Raw genomic sequence first — 22,271 nt, 5'->3', positions numbered from 1 at the left:
GGTAAGGACAGGATTAACTTGTAGACTAATACTGTCAGTAAGTGAAGAGGCTGGCACAACTTTGTAAATGGAAACAACCCATAGCCTTTAGTTGATAGTTTCTTGGCATTCAGTTCCCTTGGGAAATTTAGTTTTATGTTATGAATGATGATGGGTATTCAGATAAGCTCATGCAGACTCTAACCATGGTGTAGATGAATTATCAGTATATCAGGGTATATTCTAGGACCAGATAGTGAAGGGAAAGACAAAAAAGTGTTTCCTTCCTTTCCTAGATTCAGAGTTCATAGGCAGTTTCAGAAAAAGCACTCATTATTCCCTTTTTCGTATTATTTTCTCCAGGCTACCCACAATGGCAGTCTGTCTGCCCTCAAATATTAAAGTGGACTATTGAATACTTTCTTGCTAGAAATAAAGCTACCTAAATGGAAATTCTTATTGAATATGGATGACAGATAAATCCTTAACATTCCATTTTTAAAGGATATGTGTGTTCAGAGGAACTTCTATAATTTCTGGCAAACTATCAAAGCATTGAGAAGCTTCAGACTCAGGATTTTGGTTGAGGTGATCACTACATTTTAAAGGCAAACAAGTCAGATTTGTAAGGTTCCTGGCTGCTGCTCTGTGGTTTCCAGTGGTAATAACCCATTTTCCAACTTCTGACCTAAAAAACACCCATCTCCAGGAATCCAGGAGGACTCATAAGCAAGATCTCTTTATTCTTCCATTTATTCACAAATATTTACTGAGCAGAAAGAGGCTCTAAGGAGTACAGAAATACTGTGGTACACAAGATGGATAAGGTCCCTGATCATGAAATTTAAATTCTAAATATAAATTTAGAAAAATAAATAGACAAAAATAAGTGAAACAAGCAAGGTAATTTTGGATTGTGGTAAGCACATGCTAATAATGTGAAGGGATGCAATGGCGAGGGAAGGAGCAGGCAGCAACTGTAGATCAGGTGATCAGGGTTAGGCCTCTGAGGAGCTGAAACTTGAAAGATGGGAAGGAGCCCATGCAGATGTTTGAAAGAAGAATGTTCTAATCTGAGGAGACAGGTGAAAATACCCTCAGGTAGAAGTCAGTGTTTCTAACCATGATGTGAGATAAACTGAAGAGATAGAGGGAGTTAGGACATTGAGAGCCTTAGAGACTATGGAAGGAAGTTTGGATTATTAGAGAATTTTAAGAACAGGGAAGACATGGTTTAAGGTTTTTATATTACTACTCTAGCTACTATGTAAAGAATGGGGGCTAGCACAGGAGCAAAAACAGCATAACTAGAGGAAGCAGTGTGGTTTGGATTAAGATAGTGGCCACGGAGAGAAGTGAACAGATTTAGGGCATGTTTGAATTCCAGCCAGTAGATTTTGCTGATGATTTGAATGTGGATCCGGATGAGGGACATGGATGGCTCCTGGGTTTGAGGCTAAGCAGTGGGTTGGGTGGTAGTGTGAGTTACTGAGATGAGAGTTTGTGGGGAGGAATAGATTGGGGCAAAGAGCTGTTATGGTTTTTGAGGGACTGAGGACAGGCATGATTTTGAAAGAATTTCAAAAGGAATAAAAGGGGCAGCTTTTAGAAAACGATAGACTATTTGGCTTAATATTCCCAGGTAAGGTTGGGGTTATAGATCATTAAAGAGGTGACTTGTGTACCAAGAAGAAAAAGCAAATTCTGTGATCTGGATTCCAGAAGAATCTAATTTCCTTCCTTCACAGGGCTATTATGAACTCAACTGGTTTGTCAAAAAAATATGTTATATGTGAACTGGGACTTCATTGCAACCTGTCCTTATGGATAAAATGGAAAATAAGGACTTTTTCATCTTTTGGTTGAACTATAACTGTTGAAAGTGAAGTTGCTCAGTCTTGTCTGACTCTTTGCGACTCCATGGACTGTAGCCTACCAGGCTTCTCCATCCATGGGGTTTTCCAGGTAAGAGTACTGGAGTGGGTTGCCATTTCCTTCTCCAGAGGATCTTCCCCACTCAGAGATTGAACCCAGGTCTCCTGCCCTGCAGGCAGACGCTTTATCCTCTTGAGCCACCAAGGATGGCTCAGCTGGTAAAGAATCTGCCTGCAATGCCGGTTCGATCCCTTGGTTGGGAAGATTCCCTGGAGAAGGGAATGGCTACCCACGCCAGTATTCTGGGCCTGGAGAATTCCATGCACTGTATAGTCCATGGGGTCACAAAGAGTTGAACACGACTGAGCGACTTTCATTTCATAACTGTTGAAGGTGATCGCTGAGTTGTGTGGTAGAATGTTTACTAGGCTGTCCTGAGAGCTTTGCCTTTGGTTGCAGCTTATTTTAATCTTTTTATCTGTGTCTTGAATGAAGGTACAGAGGGCATCATATCAATTTGGTGGGTGACTCAAAGCTGGAAGAGATACTGAGTATGTCTGATGGCAGATGAAAAATTTAGAAAGGTCTTGACAAGCTCATGATAGGCTGAACTAACAAGATGAAATTTAATAGGAATCAATTGGTCCTGCACTGGAATCCAACTAGTCAAATATAGGATAGAAGAGACATGATTTAGCATAAAAATTCTTAGGGGAGGGTTCAGTTCAGTCACTCAGTCATGTCCAACTCTGTTTGACCCCATGGACTGCAGCACTCCAGGCTTCCCTGTCCATCACCAACTCCTTGGTCAAACTCTGGTCCATTAAGTCAGTGATGCCATCCAACCATCTCATCCTCTGTCGTCCCCTTCTCTTCCTGCCTTCAATCTTTTCCAGCATCAAGGTCTTTTCCAATGAGTCAGTTCTTTGAATCAGGTGGCCAAAGTATTGGAGTTTCAGCTTCAGCATCAGTCCTTCCATGAATATTTCCTAAAAGACTGATTTCCTTGAGGATTGACTGGTTTGGTCTTCTTGCAGTCCAAGGGACTCTCGAGTCTTCTCCAATACCACAGTTCAAAAACATCAGTTCTTTGGTGCTCAGCTTACTTTCCTTCTTTCAGGGGAAGATTAGACCAAGAAATCTAATTATTCCTAAGCCTAAGGATACATTGACAGTGCAATATATCTGCTATGAAAGCCAGTGCATTTTATATGCTCCAGTGATAATATCTAGGACTGGGAAAGTGATACTTGCATCAGCTGTGTAATAAAAATTAGGTTTATTTTTCTTGATGTGGCATTTAGGAATAAAAATAAACCAGGGGTTTCTTCACAGACCCATAGGATGGCAGAAAGACTCAAACCTATGCCATGGAGGTACATCGAAGTAATTGCAAACACAGGGTCAAGAAAAGGGAAGATTTGATAGATACTTCATAGCTGCCATGTGAAAAGGGGGGACTGGAGATTTTTCTGATGGTGCCCAGAGCAGAGCCTGGGCCAAAGAATGGAATTTATAGGAAGAAAGAGGCCAAGTTAGAGCCATTAAAAAACTGGAGAGACTGTCTTGTATAGAAGCTATAGTTCTTGGCAGTGTTTAAGACTAGTTGATGGGGGTGTGTAGAAAGGAATCCTCCATCCTATGAGTGGCCTTTCAGAATCCGAAGATTTAACTTCAGGACCAGGGACCAGGTTTGATCACTCAAGAGCTTTTGTACAGCAGAGTTTTATTAAAGTGAAAAGGGACAGGAAAGCTTCTGATGTAGACATCAGAGGGGGATGGAGAACCCCCTTTCCCGAGTGTTAACAGGGGAGTTATATACTTTTTAACTAGTTATTACAATAAATCAAAAGAATGTCTCAAGGTTGTAAAGATCTTACTAGACCTACTCCCATAATTTACATTTTAAGATAACAGGATTAGCCAGAAGGTTTTCAGGAAGGAGAAACTGTCCTCAAGCAGGATACATTGTTGTTATATAATCCTTAGTACAGAGTTTAAACTGAGTTGTTTGTTGTGTAATCATCAGTTCTGGGCTTAAGGAAAAAATGTTTTATGTGACTAAGACTAAGGAATGTAAAGGGGAAAAAACAGTTTGTCCTTTCCTCCTCCTTGAGAACCCTAGACCCCTGTCTCTGCTTCAAGAGCCCCAGACCCCTTTCTCCTCCTTGGGGAACCCCGACTTCTGATCAGCCTGCCTAGGAATTGACTGTCATTTGGCTCCCATGGTAAAGCGTCTGCCTGCAATGCGGGAGACTCGGGTTTGATTCCAGGGTCGGGAATGTCCCCTAGAGAAGGAAATGGCAATCCACTCCAGCACTCTTGCCTGGAAAATCCCATGGATGGAGGAGCCTGACAGGCTACAGTCTGTGGGGTCGAAAAGAGTCGAACACGACTGAGCGACTTCACTTTCACTTTCACCAACCTTAATACTCTGTGGCTGCTGCTGCTCCTGTCGCTTCAGTCATGTCCGACTCTGTGCAACCCCATAGATGGCAGCCCACCAGGCTCCCCCGTCCCTGGGATTCTCCAAGCAAGAACACTGGAGTGGGTTGCCATTTCCTTCACCAATGCATGGAAGTGAAAAGTGAAAGTGAAGTCGCTCAGTCGTGTCCGACTCTTGGTGACCTCAGGACCGCAGCCTACCAGGCTCCTCCGTCCATGGGATTCTCCAGGCAAGAGTACTGGAGTGGGGTGCATTGCCTTCTCCGACTCCATGGCTAACTCTGTTCAACTATCTCATCACAGCTTTTTGCCTTTTTCTACTCAGTGGCTCCAGTGGCAAATGAAAGAGGAGATGGCAGATGATCTATTTGTGTTTCGTGGGAGTCTGCTTTCATAAGTCAAGACTTGTGAATACTGCTGGTTGACAAGATGGTAAAGGACCTCCTTTTCCAGTGCAGTGTCTCTTACTTGTTATTATCTTCCTAGGTGACTGTAGGGCGAGGATTTGGTGTTACATACCAGTTGGTATCAAAAATCTGCCCTCTGATGATTTCCCGAAACCACTGTATTTTGAAGCAGAATGCTGAGGGCCAGTGGACAATTATGGACAACAAGGTACAGTAATCCACAGAAGTCTAGTTACTTTTATTGGATTTTTTAAATTTTTTATTTATTTTTAACTGGAGGATAATTGCTTTACAGTATTGTGTTGGTTTCTGCCATATATCAATGTGAATCAATCATAGGTATGTGTATCTCCCCTCCCTCTTGAATCTCCCTCCTGCCTGTTTATTTTTAGGTTAGGGTTTTTTCCCTCTCCAAAGGTAATACATGGTACAAAATTAAAAGATTAAAAAATATATCTTATACCATAGCTACTTACTTGTCTTGTCCAGAGATGACTACTTCTCTGTGCTGCCAGAGGTTAGATTATGCCAAAACACGTTACTTTGTAAGGAACATCTGGGCTTCCCTGGTGGCTCAATGGTAAAGACTCCACCTGCCAGTGCAGGAGATGAGGGTTCAATCCCTGGGTCAGGAAAATCCCCTGGAGAAGGAAATGGCAACCCATTCCAGTATTCTTGCCTGGGAAATCCCATGGACTGAGGAGCCTGGGGGCTGCAATCCATGTGGTCACAAAAGAGTGCAGCATGACGTAGCAACTGAACAGCAAAGGAACACCAGGGCTGGGGCAATGGGTCCTCCTGTTCCAGAAACTAGACTGAGTTACCAGGGAATTTGGTCTCTTGTGAGTCAAAGGTCCAGAGACCTTGGGAATCTGATGAAGATTCGAGGGTTCACCTGTGATTCAGGGCATGGGGAACAGGAGGAGCTGAGCTGACTACACTTGCTCCTTCTCTTTCCCCCTCCTTTCCACCAGGCAAACCCCTTCCCTCACTTTTAACATGTTTCATGTATTAGTGCCCTAAGGAAGATTTCCTTAACTTTTTTTTTTTTTTTTTTTGCCTGAAACAAATTTGAAAACCACAAATACTAAGGAAGTTGAAATAATGTATAGACCCAGCAATTAGGAAGTACCTAAAGTGCATATGTGAAATTTGTACCTAAAGTGCCAATACAGTGAAAATATAGATTGTGAAGTGAGAGAAATTCTACTATAACCAGTTAAGGATTAGGAAGTGTGAAATGTCTTTTGACACCACTTTGCACTGCTCTGGTTGAAAGGATTTTAAAGATACCTGTTAGAAGGAAGGGTATTAAGATGATTCTGAGACCAATTCCAACAGGTGTGGGAGAGTTCCCTCCCCAGCCCCCATCTGTCTACCTGAGATAGCATCGGATTCTACAGATAGAGGGCTTAGTCCCACAAGACCGCTTTCTACTTCAGATATCAGTCACAACCCCAGGTTAGCATCTGTGCTTCTGACTGGCTATACGTTGGAGGTTCCAAGGACCCTGTCCTTGAATTTTGGGTGCCAGTTGCAAGTCCAGGTTTTAACCTGTACTTCTGGCTTACTGGCTAAATCAGAGGTTCCCGTGGCTACCTCCCATTTTGGATTTAATTAATCAGCTTCAGGGTGATTCACAACTCAGGAATACATTTTCTTACATTTACCGGTTTATTGAAGAAGGATATGGTCGGGGATACAGGTGAACATCCTCGTGAAAAAAGAAGCATCAGTTCAGTTCAGTCACTCAGTCGTGTCCGACTCTGTGACCCCATGGACTGCAGCACGCCAGTCTTCCCTGTCCATCACCAGCTCCTGGAGCTTGCTCAAACTCATGTCCATTGAGTCAGTGATGCCATCCAACCATCTCTTCCTCTGTCCTCCCCTTCTCCTGCCTTCAGTCTTTCCCAGCATCAGGGTCTTTTCCAGTGAGTCAGTTTGCATCAGGTGGCCGAAGTATTGGAGCTTCAGCATCAGTCTTTCCATGAATATTCAGGACTGATTTCCTTTAGGATTGTATATGGGAAAAGACACGAGCTTCCATCAAACTCCATCCTTTGGGCCTTTTATGGAGACTTTATTACATATGTGTAATTGATTGAATTACTGGCCAGCCCTCCCAGGGCTTGAGGGGTGGGACTGAAATCTGATGTTAACTAAGATAGACTGAGTTCCAGTCCTCCAGTCACCGGATTGGTTCCCCTGGCAGCCAGACCTCATAGGGGACCCTGGGGCATTCCAAAAGTCACCTCATTAACATAACAAAGGATACCTTGATCTCTGTTACCACTTAGGAAATTTCAAGGGTTTTAGAAACTCTGTGCTAGAAATGGGGATGAATACCAAATATATATTTCTTATTATAATTCATAGTATCACAGGTATCCTGCTGGCCTGCCCAGCAGCCTCATTTTGCATGCATAAAACTGCTAGATTTAAGCTGTTGGAGAAAGTATCTTCCTGCACTAGGATTAAGTTGAGTTGGCATGGTGTTGAAGGAGAGCATAAATGCAAAGTAAATTGGTTCGGCACTCTTGGCAAGGCACTGTGAGCAGAATAGAAATTGGCACTGAAAAGGGGACCTTAGCAATGATCTAGTTTAACCCCTTCTGGGGACACTTGAGTCTGAACAAACCTTGCTGCTTGGGGCAATGCAGCTTTCCCCCTCCCAGCAGCTAGAGCAGTGGTTCTCAACTGTTTCCAATTTTGCCCATACATGGGATACTTTTTAAAAATACTGATAATATCACATAAAAATTAAGAATTTCCATTCACCAAAATATATCATTAAGAGAGTGAAAGCATGTTCAAAGTGGAAGATCCAAGTGAAGGGCTTATACTTGGATGGGTGTGTGTGTGTGTGTGTGTGTACGTACGTGTGCTTGTGCTTAGTTGCTCAGTCATGTCCAACTCTCTGCAACCCCATGGACTGCAGCCCACTAGGCCCTTCTGTCCATGGGGGTTCTCCAGGCAAGAATATTGGAGTGGGTTGCCATGCCCTCCTCCAGGGGATCTTCCCAACCCAGGGATCAAACCCAGGTCTCCTGCATCACAGGCGGATTCTTTACCATCTGAGCCACTGGATGTATACAGAACTCCAAATCAATAAGAAAAAGAAAGATAACCTAGTTTTAAAAATGGGCAAGAACCAGGCACTTCACAGAAGATTCTGTCCGATTGTTCAGTATCCATGAAACATTGTTCAGCTTCATTAGTGATCTGTGAAATACCTGCTGGAATACCAGGACACACCCTGTAGTCAGAGTAACTATAATTACATTTTAATAATGCTATATATTTACACGGGTATGGAGCCAAGTAATCTTTTGATAGAAATGTAAATAGGTACAACTACTTTGGAAAATTGTCATTATTTATTAAAGTTGTGTATGTGTATATTATAATATATATATGTGTTGGAGAAGGAAATGGCAACCCACTCCAGTACTCTTGCCTAGAAAATTCCATGGATGTAGGAGCCTGGTGGGCTACAGTCCATGAGGTTGCAAAGAGTCGGACACGACTGAGCAACTTCACTTCACTTCACTTCATGTATATATGTGTACATACATACATTGTTGTTGTGTAGTGCTAAGTCATGTTCCACTCTTGTGACCCCATGGATTGCAGCTCCCAGGCTCCTCTGTCCGTGGGATTTCCCATGCAAGACTGGAGTGGGTTGCCATTTCCTTCTCCAGGGGATCTTCCTGAGCCATCTGGGAAGCTCTGACACACACACACAGACACACACACACAGACACACACACAGACACAGACATACACAGACACACACACAGACACAGACAGACAGACACACACACACACACATACACACACACACAATATTTTCACTCCCAGGGAAGCAACCCAAATATCTTTCAACAATAGAATGGATAAATAACTATGGAATGTTCTTTTTTTTATTCCCCTTGGGAATAGATATTTGTTTTATATTTTCTCCTCTTCAGATTGTGGAGTAAAGCTGTGATGGATATTAAAAAATGATGAACATGAATAATTTGAGGGGCCCTGTCATTTTCACTTTTGTTTGCTTCACTGTCCTTTTCTTTTTTACAATAGTAGAATATATTTATCAGTTTTCACAATGAATAGCCAGACAAAAAAATAAAAGATAATTACAATCGCAAGTCACAATGGTAACATGATTAACCTAACAATATAAAATAATTACATACAATTTAGGGGGGTCAAACAGAGTGATGTGGTAAGTGGAAGTGCGTACATGCACATGTTTTCATCTGCTCAGCTAGTCTGTGTCTTTTGGTTGGTGCATTTAATTCATTTACATTTAAGGTAATCTTCAATATGTATGATCCTATTACCATTTTCTTAATTGTTTCAGGTTAATTTTGTGTAGGTCTTTTCCCTGTCTTGTGTTTCTTGCCTGGAGAAGTTCATTTACCATTTGTTGCAAATAAAGCTGGTTTGGTCATGCTGAATTCTCTTTAACTTCTGTGTCTCTGGAAAGCTTTTGCTTTCTCTGTCAAATCTGAACGAGAGTCTTACTGGGTAAAGTATTATTCTTGGTTTTAGGTTTTCCCTGAACAAGAGTCTGGCTGGGTAGAGTATTCTTGGTTGTAGGTTCTTCCTTTTCACCACTTTAAATATATCATTCCATTCCCTTCTGGCTCGTAGGGTTTCTTTGAGAAAATCAGCTGATAACCTGATGGGGAGTTCCCCTGTCTGTTAGTTGTCATTTTTCACTTGTTGTTTTTAACATTTTATCTTTATCTTTGTTTTTTGTCAGTTTTGATTACTATGTGTCTTGGTGTGTTACTCCTTGGATTTATCCTGCCTGGGACTGTTTATACTTCCTGGACTTGGTTGACTATTTCCTTTCCCATGTTAGGGAAATTTTCAGCTATTTTCTTTTAAAATATTTTTTTGGGTCTTTTCTCTCTCTCTTTTTCTGGGATCTCTATAATGCAAATGTTGTTGCATTTAATGTTGTCCCAGGGGTCTCTGAGCAACTAACAGTTTCACTTTTCATTTTCAGAGGTATCTTAGGCTGCCTTCATTTTTCTTCATTCTTCTTTCTATATTCTGATCTGCAGCAGTGATTTCCACCATTCTGTCTTATGGATGTGAGACATCTGTAAGCGACCACCAGGTCACTTACCCATTCTTCTGCCTCAGTTATTCTGCTGTTGATTTCTTCTAATGTATTGTTCATCTCTGTTTGCTTGTTTTTTTAGTTTTTCTAGGTCTTTGGTAAACATTACTTGCATCTTCTCTTTTCTTTTTCCAACATCCTGGATGATCTTTACTATCACACTTCTGAATTCTTTTTCTGGAAGGCTGCCTAATCTCCACTTCATTTAGTTGTTTTTCTGAGGTTTTGTCCCTTCATCTGGAGCATAGCCCTCTGCTTTTTTTTATTCTGATTAACTTTCTGTGATGTGATTTTCCTTCTAGCCTCTGTTGGATTGTGATTCATCTTTCTTCTGTCTGCCCTCTGGTGGATGAGGCTGAAGGCTTGTGTAAGCTTCCTCATGGGAGCGACTGGCAGTGGGAAAAACTGGATCTTGCTCAGCTAGGTCTTGCTCTTTCTATACAAAAAAGATCTTCGTGACCTAGATAACCACGATGGTGTGATCACTCATCTAGAGCCAGACATCCTGGAATGCGAAGTCAAGTGGGCTTTAGGAAGCATTTACTATGAACAAAGCTAATGGAGGTAATGGAATCCCAGTTGAGCTTATTTCACATACTAAAAGATGATGCTATTAAAGTGCTGCACTCAATTATGCCAGCAAATCTGGAAAACTCAGCAGTGGCCACAGGACTGGAAAAGGTCAGTTTTCATTCTAATCCCAAAGAAGGGCAGTGCCAAAGAGTGTTCAAACTACTGCACGATTGCACTCATCTCACACGCCAGCAAAGTAATACTCAAAATTCTCTAAGCCAGGCTTCAACAGTATGTGAACTGTGAACCTCCAGATGTTCAAGCTGGATTTAGAAAAGGCAGCGAAACCAGAGATCAAATTGCCAACATCCATTGGATCATCGAAAAAGCAATTTTTTGATGCAGGAGAGTTCCAGAAAACATCTGCTTTATTGACTAAGCTTAAAACCTTTGACTGTGTCGATCACAACAAACTGTGGAAAATTCTGAAAGAGATGGGAATAGCAGACCTGCCTCCTGAGAAATCTATATGCCGGTCAAGAAGCAACAGTTTGAACCAGACGTGGAACAATAGACTGGTTCCAAATTGGGAAAAGAGTACGTCAAGGCTGTATATTGTCATCCTGGTTATTTAACTTATATGCAGAGCACATGTGACGGTTGGATGGCATCACCGACTCAATGGACATGGGTTTGGGTGGACTCCCGGAGTTGGTAATGGATAGGGAGGCCTGGTGTGCTGCGTTCATGGGGTTGCAAAGAGTCAGACGTGACTGAGCGACTGAACTGAACTGAATGCCATTTATATAATATTCAAAACCAGGCAAAGCTAATGTGTGATGTTAAGCCAGGCTAGTAGTCACCTTATGGCAGGGAGCAAGGGACGTGGTTAGTGGCTAGGAGGAGGCACGGGGATGTTTCTGGGGTGCTGATAATGTGGGATTTTTTTTTTAAACCTTGTGGTAGTTACACTGAAATGTTCACTTTGTGATATTCATATAGTTGTACATTTATGATTTATACCCTTTTATGTTTGTAGCTATGTTCTAATAAAGAATTTTTTTAAATATTGACTGGTACACCTATTAGAAATGCTAAAATAATACATTACCAAGTGCTGATGAGCATGCAGAGTAACTGGAACTCTTAAACACTGCAAGTGAGGAAACGAAATAGTACCACCACTTTGAAAAACAGTTTGGCGGTTTCTTACAGTTAAACCGTTAATCACTTAACCGATGATTCTATTTCTAGGTATTTACCCCAAATTAATAGGGACTTATGTTCTCATAAAAACTTGTACCTAAATGTTTCTAGTGGCTTTATTCATAATCACCAAAAACTGGAGGAAACAACTAGGGAATGGAGAAACAAGCTGGTACTCCCGTACTCTGGAGTACTACTCAGCTATAAAAATACCAGACTACTTTAATGCAACCAAGTGGACACATCTCAGAATCATCATGCTAAGCAAAAGAAGCCAGACTCCAAAGGGTACATACTGTGTATTATTCCATTTATACAACAGTTGGAAAAGGCAGACCTATGTAGAGACCAGATGAGTAGATAGATGCCTGGGAATGGGTGAAGGGTTGACTGTAAAGGTGCCTTGTGTCTTGATATGGTTCTACACGGTGTTTGCATCTAAACCTGGCTTTAAAAATCCTGATGCCTAGTACCCATCTCAGACCAATTAATTCAGTCTGAGGATGAGACTCAGGCACTGCTATTTGTTCTAAACATTTCTAGGTGATTTCACTCTGTAGGGTTAGGGCTGAGAACCATTTATGAGCTACATAAATCATCTAGGGAACTGCACAGAAACATTGGCTTTTGGCTTTTGGTTTCCACTGTTCTCAACAACTGATTAAAACTCTAGACAGAGATTGAGCATCAAGTGAAGTAATTAGCATTTAAGGGGCTGAGGATTATTCCATCCTTATTTCATTGATGACTCAGACATTGGGCAGGCTTTTCTTTGGTTATTACTTTGCTGCTGCTGACATTGTTCATACGGGTGATTACGAAAACCAGCATCAAGAAAGTGTTGACAGGAGTTTGATTTATTTAAACCATTGTATTTGAGATCATATCCTGGGCAGTACTTGATTGTTCCTGTATAGCCGTGGTGTTTTCATCTTTTCTATAGTCGCTTTGTGAACGAACCCAATTTGGGCCTTTGGTCCAAATTATACCACTAGGTGTCACCAAGGAGTGATTAATGGGTAAACAGAGGGATCCAAGGATAAAATGTGATCGGAAAATTTTGAAAGCTTATTTTTCAGACCTAAAGGGCTTTGAAGGAGGCAGGTTAATACAGAGGATCTAGTGGAGGGCTGCCAAAGGTCTTAAAGAGTTTACCCCCGCTTTTTAGGGAATCCTTGCTTTCTCTCATCTTAGGCTACTCCTGTAACCTCTTTATTTATTAACCTTGACTTTGCCTTTGAGTTTTTCTTAAATGTTGGCATTAGGTGGCCCCCTGTGTCATACGGCTTTCCCTGAGGCTGTTTCCTGTGTATAATTTTAAATTGAGTCTTCTTCTGGTCTCCATTCTTCTCCTTTGTTGAATGAATATAACCTTGAGTCCCAGTCCAGATGTGAATTTCATCTCCGGCCTGTCCCCCAAAGTAAAGTCGTTGATATGGGTTAAAATGCCCACTTGTCTGTTTAAACTTTAAATCCTGCATTTGCTTCAAGTCTATTTTAGGACTTGTCATCCCCACTTAGCATCTCTTAGCTAACTCAGCTCTGCATGATACTCCTTTGCATTTATAGGCTGTTCTATGTGATCCCACATTTGCTTAAATATGCCCTTGTGTTTTTCTTTCCAGAGTCAGCTGCTAAAAGTTGTTTTCATATCTTCTGCTTTTGCACTCAGTATGTTTACCTTGCAAGATGCTGAACATCGGGTTGAAGTGCTTGTTGATAAATCAGCTGAGCCAGAAAAAGTAGTGAGCACTTGCATATACCCTTACATAATGCTTACCATGTGCCAGGTACTTTTTCTAAGTATATTACATATGTTATCTCATTAAAGCCACACAAACACCATGAGGGAGACTGTTATTATCTTCCACTTGATAGATGTGGCAACTGGGGCCTAGAGAAGTTAAGAAACTTGCCTGAGTCATGCAACCATTAAGTAATGGAGCCAGATTACAAACCCAGGCAGTCTGACTTCAGGGTCCATGCTCTTAATCTCCACACTGTGATTTAAACCACAGAAGTAAATATTGATCGTTTGTTATATGTGAGTCACTGTGCAAAGTGTTTTGCATGACTTATCTCAGTCATTCCTCACAGGAGCAGTATGAGGTAGGAACTGTACTATTTTACAGTCAAAACTGATATACAAAGAGTAAATTGCTGAAGGCCATGCAAGTAAGAAGCCCAAGGTGGTTCATTTGAGCTATGAACCTAAGTTTGTATAAATCCAGAGCTCTGGCTCTTAACCTCTATGTTCTGTTACCCATCGAAAGTGAAAGTGTTAGTTGCTCAGTCATGTCCGACTCTTTGCGACCCCATGAACTGTAGCCTGCCAGGCTCCTCTGTCCATGGAATTCTCCAGGCAAGAATACTGGAGTAGATAACTATTCCTTTCTCCAGGGGATCTTCCTGATCCAGGGATTGAACCTCGGTCTCCTCCCTGGGGTTGTTATTTGGGTCAGATCCCACCTTCAATTTGACCACAGTGCTAGGTGTTGGTACTTTCTTTCTTGGTTTATGAGTTCTAGGAAGTGTTTTTCAATTCATCAATGTGCTCAGGGGTCACACACATCCAGAGATAGTGCCTGCATGACTTTCTTGGAGCCTCATCATTAGAATGCTACTACCTTTACTAATAGCAGTTTTCTAGTCTTGGCCCTTTGCCCCTAGTTTATGTCAGTAGAGCTATTTGATTTCAGTTTCTTTTAATGCTACTGCATTTATTTGAGTAAATTCATCCTCCAGTAATAAGGTGATTCCTGCCTATTATACAGGCAGTTCTCTGAAAACATGAATGTCATATAGGTAACAAGCCAAAGCACTATTTGAAGAATCCTGTTTCTAAGAATGGTGGTTTATGAACCTTTCTATTCTATTTGTTCTCAAGGGTCTTCTTCCTAAAAAGACAGAAGGTTTTGCAGCAGCAGCAGAAAAATTAAGAGGAGGAAAATCATGAAGCTTATTTTGTCTTTTTTTCCCTTTCCCCAGAGTCTAAATGGTGTCTGGCTGAACAGAAAACGTCTAGAACCTTTAAAGGTCTATTCTATCCATAAAGGAGATCACATCCAGCTTGGGGTACCTCTGGATAATAAGGAGAATGCAGAGTATGAATATGAAGTTACCGAAGAAGACTGGGAGAGGATTTATCCTTGTCTTTCCCCCAAAAGTGACCCGATGATGGAAAAAAATAAGGGCTTGAGAACTAAAAGGAAATTTAGTTTGGATGAATTAGAGGGTTCTGGAGCTGAAGGCCCCTCAAATTTGAAATCCAAAATAAGTAAATTGTCTTGTGAACCTGGTCAGCCAGTGAAGTCACATGGGAAGGGTAAAGTGGCCAGTCAACCTTCTGAATATTTGGATCCTAAGTTGACTTCTTTTGAGCCAAGTGGGAAGACCACAGGGGCTCATGTTAACCCAGGCCCTGCAAAAGTTATAGAGCTTCATCTTAAGAAGAAGAAAGCCTCAAATCCTTCAGCATCGCAGAGTAACTTAGAGCTGTTTAAGGTAACCATGTCCAGGATCCTAATGCTGAAAACACAGATGCAGGAAAAACAGGTAGCTGTTCTGAATGTGAAAAAGCAGACCAAAAAAGGGAGCTCAAAGAAGATTGTGAAAATGGAGCAGGAACTGCAGGATTTACAGTCCCAGCTGTGTGCAGAGCAGGCCCAACAGCAGGCCAGAGCGGAGCAGCTGGAGAAGACCATCCAGGAAGAGCAGCAGCATCTCCAGGTACCACGCAGGAGGGAAGGACAAGATGCCCCTGGGGTGGGCAGGCCCTTTGTGAGCCTGTGACCAGAGCTCTCTGTTTCTAGATCAGGGACCATATGTTTAGTGCCAGGGACAAGAGGTGTAATGTGATCAGAAAACTTTGAGGTCTGCATGATGATCAGATCAGGAGCCAGAGTTGGGTTGTCAACATGGGGTAAGGGGACTGGTAGAATCAGCCGAGACGCATGAGGTTGTAAAAGCTGAGGCATCTCAGAGCTGAGGTGAATTTAGAGAGAGGCTGGATGAAGGTCAAGATACCCCCAAATAGTACACTCCAATTAAAGTATTAGTTGTTTTCATGAGTAATCTTCCTCTGCCCTGAGGTCAAAGCCAAATTCCTGTACCCAAGGCAGGTAGCAGTCAGCTGGTTACTCTGCCCTTGATTTACCTGTTACTTGTTAGCTTTGTAGCTAACCTAGGAAGTGGGAGGCTAGAAAGGCAAAAATGTTTATTTCTGTCCTGAGTAGCCAACATGGGAGGGGGCAGATACACCATCACTCAGTTGTTGAGTTGAGTGCTACCTTCCACAGGATGTCTACCTCTTCAGTAGATAAAATGACTGTCTTAGCTGTGTCAACGTGAGAGTAAATGTGTCTGCATCCCTGAGTCGTTTGTTTAGATGATCAGCTCTTGCACAGAGCTTCTCGGCTAGGGCTGATCCTGGTTCTGCTGAAAATGTCAGTTCCCATCTGGCTAGAACCACATGATTCACTCCCACCCACTTCCTCAGGTGAGACTGAATGTCAAGAATTCCCCACTGTTGACTTAGAACTAAGAAGGGCCAATCAGAATTGACGTGAATAAGCTTTTATCTTTCCTTTACTTTACTCAGGGTAAGAAACAACCACTTGTGTTGGCTTATTTCTGAACAATTTATAGATTTCATCTAAGCTCTGCTATCCCCTTGAACTGATGCTCTTAGCAAAGGCCATGGATTAAGTGGGTCTTTCTCAGGGTATACATTGCTTGTTTATGTGTACTTTTTTGCTGCCCTTTTCCAGCCTGGACTGGTTCTTGAAATTAATAGAGGGAGGTTTATCTCTACATATTTTGTGTATGACACCTTCACCAGAGCAGAACTCTCTTTAAAGGCTAATATGTTCAATAACAAGAGTTACTGTTAATTAATATTTGTGGCTGCTCTGGGCATGCTTCAAGATGTAGCTAGCTGTCAAATCTTTTTCCATACTAAAAGGGTAAAGAAAGGCAAAAAGGACTCGTTTAGGGAATTTCTCTAGGAATGAGAGGGTCATATATAAATTGCTCATAGTGAGGTGTATCTAGTCCTTTATTACTAGCTGCATTTTCCTCTGTACCAAGTCCTAGGAATTCATCCTACCCTTGCTGCTTGCTCAGAAGCTCATTAAACCCTTGTTATTTCACACAGATTTTTTTGGGGGCGGGGTGGAGTGGGTGCACTGCGCAGCTTGTGGGATCTTAGTTCCCTGACCAGGGATTGAACCCAGGTCTTCAGCAGTAAGAGTGCAGAGTCCTAACAGTTGGACGGCCAGGGAATTCCCACACAGAATTTTTTTTGAGCACCCAGGTTGCCTGGCACTATACTTGGGTCTGGGTGGTTATAAAGATGCTTAATGGTTTTTGTCATAAAGGAATAGATCTTGTTAAGACAAGATACACAGGAAATAATCACAGTAGTTTCAAAAGTCTGTAGATTTAGAGAACAGTTTCCAGTTGGTGTATTAAGCGGGTAGGTAATTCTTAAGGAGGGAAGGACCCAGAGGTTCTCGTGGAGGGTACTGGATGTAGGGGAGTGATGATGTGGAAGACATCCACACTCGAGGGGCCCTGGAGGAAATGCAGCCAAGGCAGGCGGAGGAGGAACAGCTTATGGGCCAGAGGTGGGAAAGATGCGGAGTGAGAGACAGAATGGCCAGAACTGAGGAAAGAAACCCGGCGGAGCTGTGAGTGCCAGCCCAGGAGATTGTATTTCAATTTAGATACTTGGTGATGCAGAAACTCTCAGTTTCCATCCTTTTGAGAGTCATAGCATTAGCCAGTGAAGGGGACTTGGAGTATTAATCCAGAGCTGCTCCAGAACACCCTGAGTGGTGACTTGAAGGTGGCAGCCCTGAGATGTGCAGTGTTTGAGAGGTTTAACTCTGCTTAAGTCCCTTACTGCCAACAGCTTAAAGTAAAATGGGAGATTTTCCACTCCCTCCCTGCCCCCTGCTGTTTCCAGATGCCTCTGCTAGCAGGTCAGCTCTGCTTGTTACTGTATTTTGCCCCTTTCCCCCCTTTCTACAGGGAAGCCTTCCATTTTGTTTTTGGCTTTTCAGGGTTTGGAGAAAGAGGAAGGCGAAGAGGACCTGAGGCAGCAGCTGGCCCAGGCTCTACAGGAGGTAACTTATGTTTGCTGTTGTCCTGAGATTATAGTGGGCGAGAGTGGGGGCAGCCAGGCTTCATGTGCCCACTGGCTGCCTCTGCTACTTAGCACACCCCTCTGCAGCACCTCCAGGCTGTAGACAGAGCAGGTGGCAGCAGCTCACAGCATCAGGTCTGAGATTTGGAACCTCACAGACATGCCAGACCTCAGCGTGAAAGCTTACATCTTCATCTGAGCACGAGATGCTCTAGTGAAGATGAAACAGAGCCTGTAGCAATTAGGAGGCTCTCTGGGAGAATGGCTGCTCACATTCAGAAAGGTGAGGGCAGCAGAGGGAAACTGCGAGCCGTGACTTGGCCACCAGGGCCTGCAATGCCTCCATTACCTCACTATTCCTGAGCTGAAGCCATTCTGAAACCATTCAAGAATGTTCCAATTATGCATCTTAGGTTAGGTTGAGAATTTGCAGTTTACCAGCCACTGAAACATCAATTTACTAAACAGGCAAGACTCACAGGAATAAAATTATCCTAAAAGATTGCCTGTTACTTGTTTAATTTAACTTTAGTACCTTGCTCTGTTTATTTTTTAATGAGTTCTTTTGCATCTTAAAAACCTGCTTTGTCTTCTATCAATTATGTGTGTGTGATGATTAGTAGTTTAAGTCAGGAGGTTAGCATTCATATCTTCTTGAGAAAAATGAGCTGTTGGGTTAGAATTTGTTTCAAATTTGGTTCTTTTATTGCTTACCTATCTGTCAACCTTCTTACAGTGCTAACAGTCACATGTTCCTGCATGCTTGGGAGTTTGCCCACTTTGATTTCCTTGGGTTCACAAACAGCCTTGGAAAGAATTAGGTGAAAAACTCAATCTTTCTGGAATTTTATTTTCTAAGCTTGTGTATTTTCTAGGTTGGGAGGGTGGGCATGTTTCCCATTTAGAGAATTATTAAATTAATATTCAGATATCATTTTGAATTGACTGGAAAAGAGGAAGGTTCTGCTCTTGAAAATCCTTGAGGGATCATTAAGAACCCCGCACCCCCAACGCCTTACACTCTTCTGAGACAGAACGACTTATGCTGTCGTTCAGCATAAGGCGCTTGGCCATCCCCCTTCATTAACCCAGCATGGACACTGTCAGGCCATGGTTCTCTGACATGCCTGGGGGCTCACCACCCTCAAATGAAACACACTGGTTCTTTGTTTCACTTGATGGTCCTTCTGAAGCTGTTCTTTTTCATTTTCCAGACTTATAATTGTAACAATTTGCCTTTACATAGAGATTTTAAAACTTTCCTGAGTGTTCTCATGTATGTCTTTGTTTTTTCTTACTAACCCCAATGTAGAAGGGGCACCTGTTTTCCCATTTTATAGATGAGAAAGTTAAGGCACAGTCATCTAATTAGTAGTCAAGGTGAATACTAAGGACTTCTGATATCACTGACTTTTTTTTTTGAGCCCACGCATTTTAAAATGTATTTCTTTGAGTGATATCTTTTCAGAATACTTAACCACCTTCTTTAAAAAAGGATCTGAAATGAAATTTAAAATATAATCTATACTTAACCATTATGTTTCATAGAAATGGAACTTCTTGACATTTGATGTAGGCAGTGAGTCATGGTAAATGAGCCATTAGTTCTTGGGCATGCCAGTTTCCAGAATACCAAGGCAGAGTTCAGGCAGTGTTGCCTTATCAGCACATAGTATGTGATTTATAGAGTAAATAGGTTAAAGGGTTTTTTTTTTTTTTTTTTTTTTCATTTCAATGAAAACAGTAATCTAGTTTTCCTGAATCCTGTATATCCCTAATTATTTCTTAAAAGCTGCTTCTAGTGCTGGGTAGCCTTAGAGTTAGTTACTAGTTCTTCAGCATTGGTTCCCAGAGTCACTTGGGTAGCTTTTAAAAAAATGCATATCCCATATATGTATAACTGATTCACTTTGCTGTATAGCAGAAGGTAATACAACTTTGTAAATCAACAATACCAATAAATTTTTTTTTTTAAATGAACATCCCTGGGCCCCAAGCCAAACCCCCAAAGTCAGACTCTCTGGAAGTTCTTCAGTTGCTTTGGATGACCATGAAGATTGGGTTATTTCCAGAGGGATTAATAGATTTGATGGCTTCCCTCCCTGTCTGCTCCTTTCCCTGAAAAAAAAAAAAAGCAGCATTTAACTGGTATGTCTTGGAGAAACAAAAACATTATTTTGAAATTGCCCAATCCATTAATCTCTTGAACCAAAGCTGCTGACAGAGGGAGGGACAGGCCTGGTGGCTAAAAGGAACAATATAGTGCCATGCATCTTGAGTGTGTATCTGCTGTGTTTCTGCAGTATCGGTCGCTGATGGAAGAGCTAAATCGCAGCAAGAAGAATTTTGAAGCAATCATTCAAGCCAAGGACAAAGAATTGGAGCAGACCAAGGTACTGGAAAGAAGAAGGTTTAGAATTTGGTTGGTACATGCAATTCAGCATTTTCAGCAGTGCAAGGATTGCTTTGGTGAATGAAGGGAGAGGTATGGCTATTCCCTGCCTCAAGGGAAATAATCTATAAAATTATTTAGGCCTGTAGAAGGTTCTGCCTGTAAGACAATATCTGTTTCCTTCCCTCCTTCAGATGCGAAATGCTGGGAATGATACATTCTGCAGTCTAGTCCATTGTCTGTGGGAGATGCTCCTTCAGAGTGTCTCACTCACAGAGGCTAAGGGGGGTGTAGTCAGAAGAAAAAGTAGTTCATCTCGATGCATTTGTGTGATTATTTCTCACATCAAATCAGTGACACTCTTAAACTAGGGGTTGTAGACTCAAATGCCCCCTGGAGTCAGACTGATAATAGAAGTGAATAAAGTGGCCTGGGTGTAAGAACATGGTGGGGAGCTGTGAGGCGGAATCCCACCCTCACCCCTACCCCAAGAGGCAGCTCTTCTCTGCAGCAGCCAGTTGCCAACCAGAAGTACAGGCCCAGTGTTGTCAGATCTGAGTTTTCCACAGAAAATGGAAATCCAGATGTCTATGTGAAGTATCCCAATTTTTAAGTAGTAGTAACAGGTTCAGTTTTTTGATACCATGAATGCCAAACTAAGTAAGTCTATAGGCTGGATGTAGTCCACAGGCCACCAGTTTGCTTCCTCTGATGGGAAATTAATGCCTGAGTCTGACTACATCTCTCAGCCCAGCCTTCCTCAGGTACACATCTGGAGCAGATTACAGAAAGGAGAGGACTCTTTTTCCACTTGGTTTGCTATCCTATCCTCTATTTAAATCATGTAGTACTTTCTTCCCCAGCCTCTAAGACGCCACCACATTTTTTAAATCCAGCAATTCAAAAGTTTTCAAGGAACTTGACTCTAGTTATAAATGGGTCCATTCCCTCTTCACTGTCCTGATTAGTCTCACAATCTTTGCTTTGATAAGAAGAGAAAATAAAACACAAAAAATAACCTCTCAAATATACCCTCTTTTGGCTTTTCCTCTCCCCACTAGGGGCACTTAATAAATGTTGACTTCAAGAGAGGACATCTAGATCCTTCTTGAAAAGGGTGTCTACAAGCAGTCTGTCTCTTGGGGAAAGTACAGGGAAATTGCACGGCAGGAGTGAGAAGTAACAAGCATCACAGAGCATGAGGCCTGAAGATACTTCAACAGGCCATCTCTCCAGCCTCCTGCCTCCAGGCACCTTGGATATTATCCTTATTTTGTAGGAGAGACATCTGCAGAGAACACAGAGGACCTTATACACTAATTCAAGCTTCCTGCCTTTGTGGACTGTTCCTCATTTCTTTCTTATCCAGTGAGCTCTTGGCTGCTTAGGATGATTTTGTATCCCCTCTGAACTGCAGTGTGCTATAGAATACTTAATGTCTCGTTCTGGCCTCGAATGGTCGGCGGGGTTGGTATGCTGACTTCAATTTTTCTCATTTGGTTATTTTTGGGAAGGAGACCGAAACTGCAATACCAATACATACTCATAAAGTCGAGAAAGGGAAAAAAAAGGATGACAATGCCCTATATTAGAAAGCAGTTCTGAGAAGCAATAATCCTTGGGGCAAGAATTTTATTCTAGTGTTACTACGCCAGGGTGAATTTTTAATTTAGATTCTTTCTGAATCCTACTGTATACTATTAATCCTGCTCTGCCCTGTTTTGCATTCTTCTTAGTTCTCCCGAATGACAGGTGGGGTTGTATGTCTTTGCAGGAAGAGAAGGAGAAGGTGCAAGCACAGAAGGAGGAAGTTCTTAGCCACATGAATGACGTGCTAGAGAATGAGCTCCAGTGTATTATTTGCTCAGAATACTTCGTTGAGGTAATGATGAGTAGTGGCTCACGCTTTCTCACTCTCCCACCCCTGAATGGAGCCTCAGCTACACAGACTGCTTCTGCTCTAGGGTAACATTCTGAAGAGATTTTTCCTCCAGGAACTTACTGTAGCTATTTGACTTCAAAGTGGCTGCTGGAGGTGGCCACTTCTCATTTGCCTTTGTGGTCTTCTTTACCTCCACTGGCTTTTTTCTTACTTCATTTGTTCTTGAGTTCATTTTCTGGCAGAATCAATGTTTGGGGCTATAATAAAGCCTTTATCTTTTTGTTGTT

At 42.0% G+C, this 22,271-nt stretch overlaps 1 protein-coding gene across 10 annotated transcripts in view; it reads left to right on the top strand.

Moving 5' to 3' along the window:
• RNF8 (ring finger protein 8) overlaps nt 1–22,271 on the top strand; it is a 37,122-nt gene that overhangs the window by 5,971 nt on the left and 8,880 nt on the right. For 7 of the 10 annotated variants that reach the window (XR_005722743.1, XR_005722746.1, XR_005722747.1 and 4 more), the window contains exons 2-6: nt 4,786–4,914; nt 14,551–15,291; nt 17,628–17,690; nt 20,014–20,103; nt 21,877–21,984. Coding sequence is in view for 5 of the 10 variants with exons in the window: in XM_040249781.1 (XP_040105715.1) it covers nt 4,786–4,914; nt 14,551–15,291; nt 17,628–17,690; nt 20,014–20,103; nt 21,877–21,984 (1,131 nt within the window). In the remaining 5 variants the exon portion in view is untranslated. The remainder of the gene's footprint in view (nt 1–4,785; nt 4,915–14,550; nt 15,292–17,627; nt 17,691–20,013; nt 20,104–21,876; nt 21,985–22,271) is intronic. The other 3 variants (XR_005722745.1, XM_040249782.1, XM_040249786.1) reach the window with 1 other exon arrangement.

The sequence above is a fragment of the Oryx dammah genome, unplaced genomic scaffold (genome assembly GCF_014754425.2).
Source record: "Oryx dammah isolate SB20612 unplaced genomic scaffold, SCBI_Odam_1.1 HiC_scaffold_11, whole genome shotgun sequence".
NCBI lineage: Eukaryota > Metazoa > Chordata > Mammalia > Artiodactyla > Bovidae > Oryx > Oryx dammah.
Note: the sequence above shows the minus strand (reverse complement) of the source record. Positions and strands in the feature narration are given on the sequence as shown.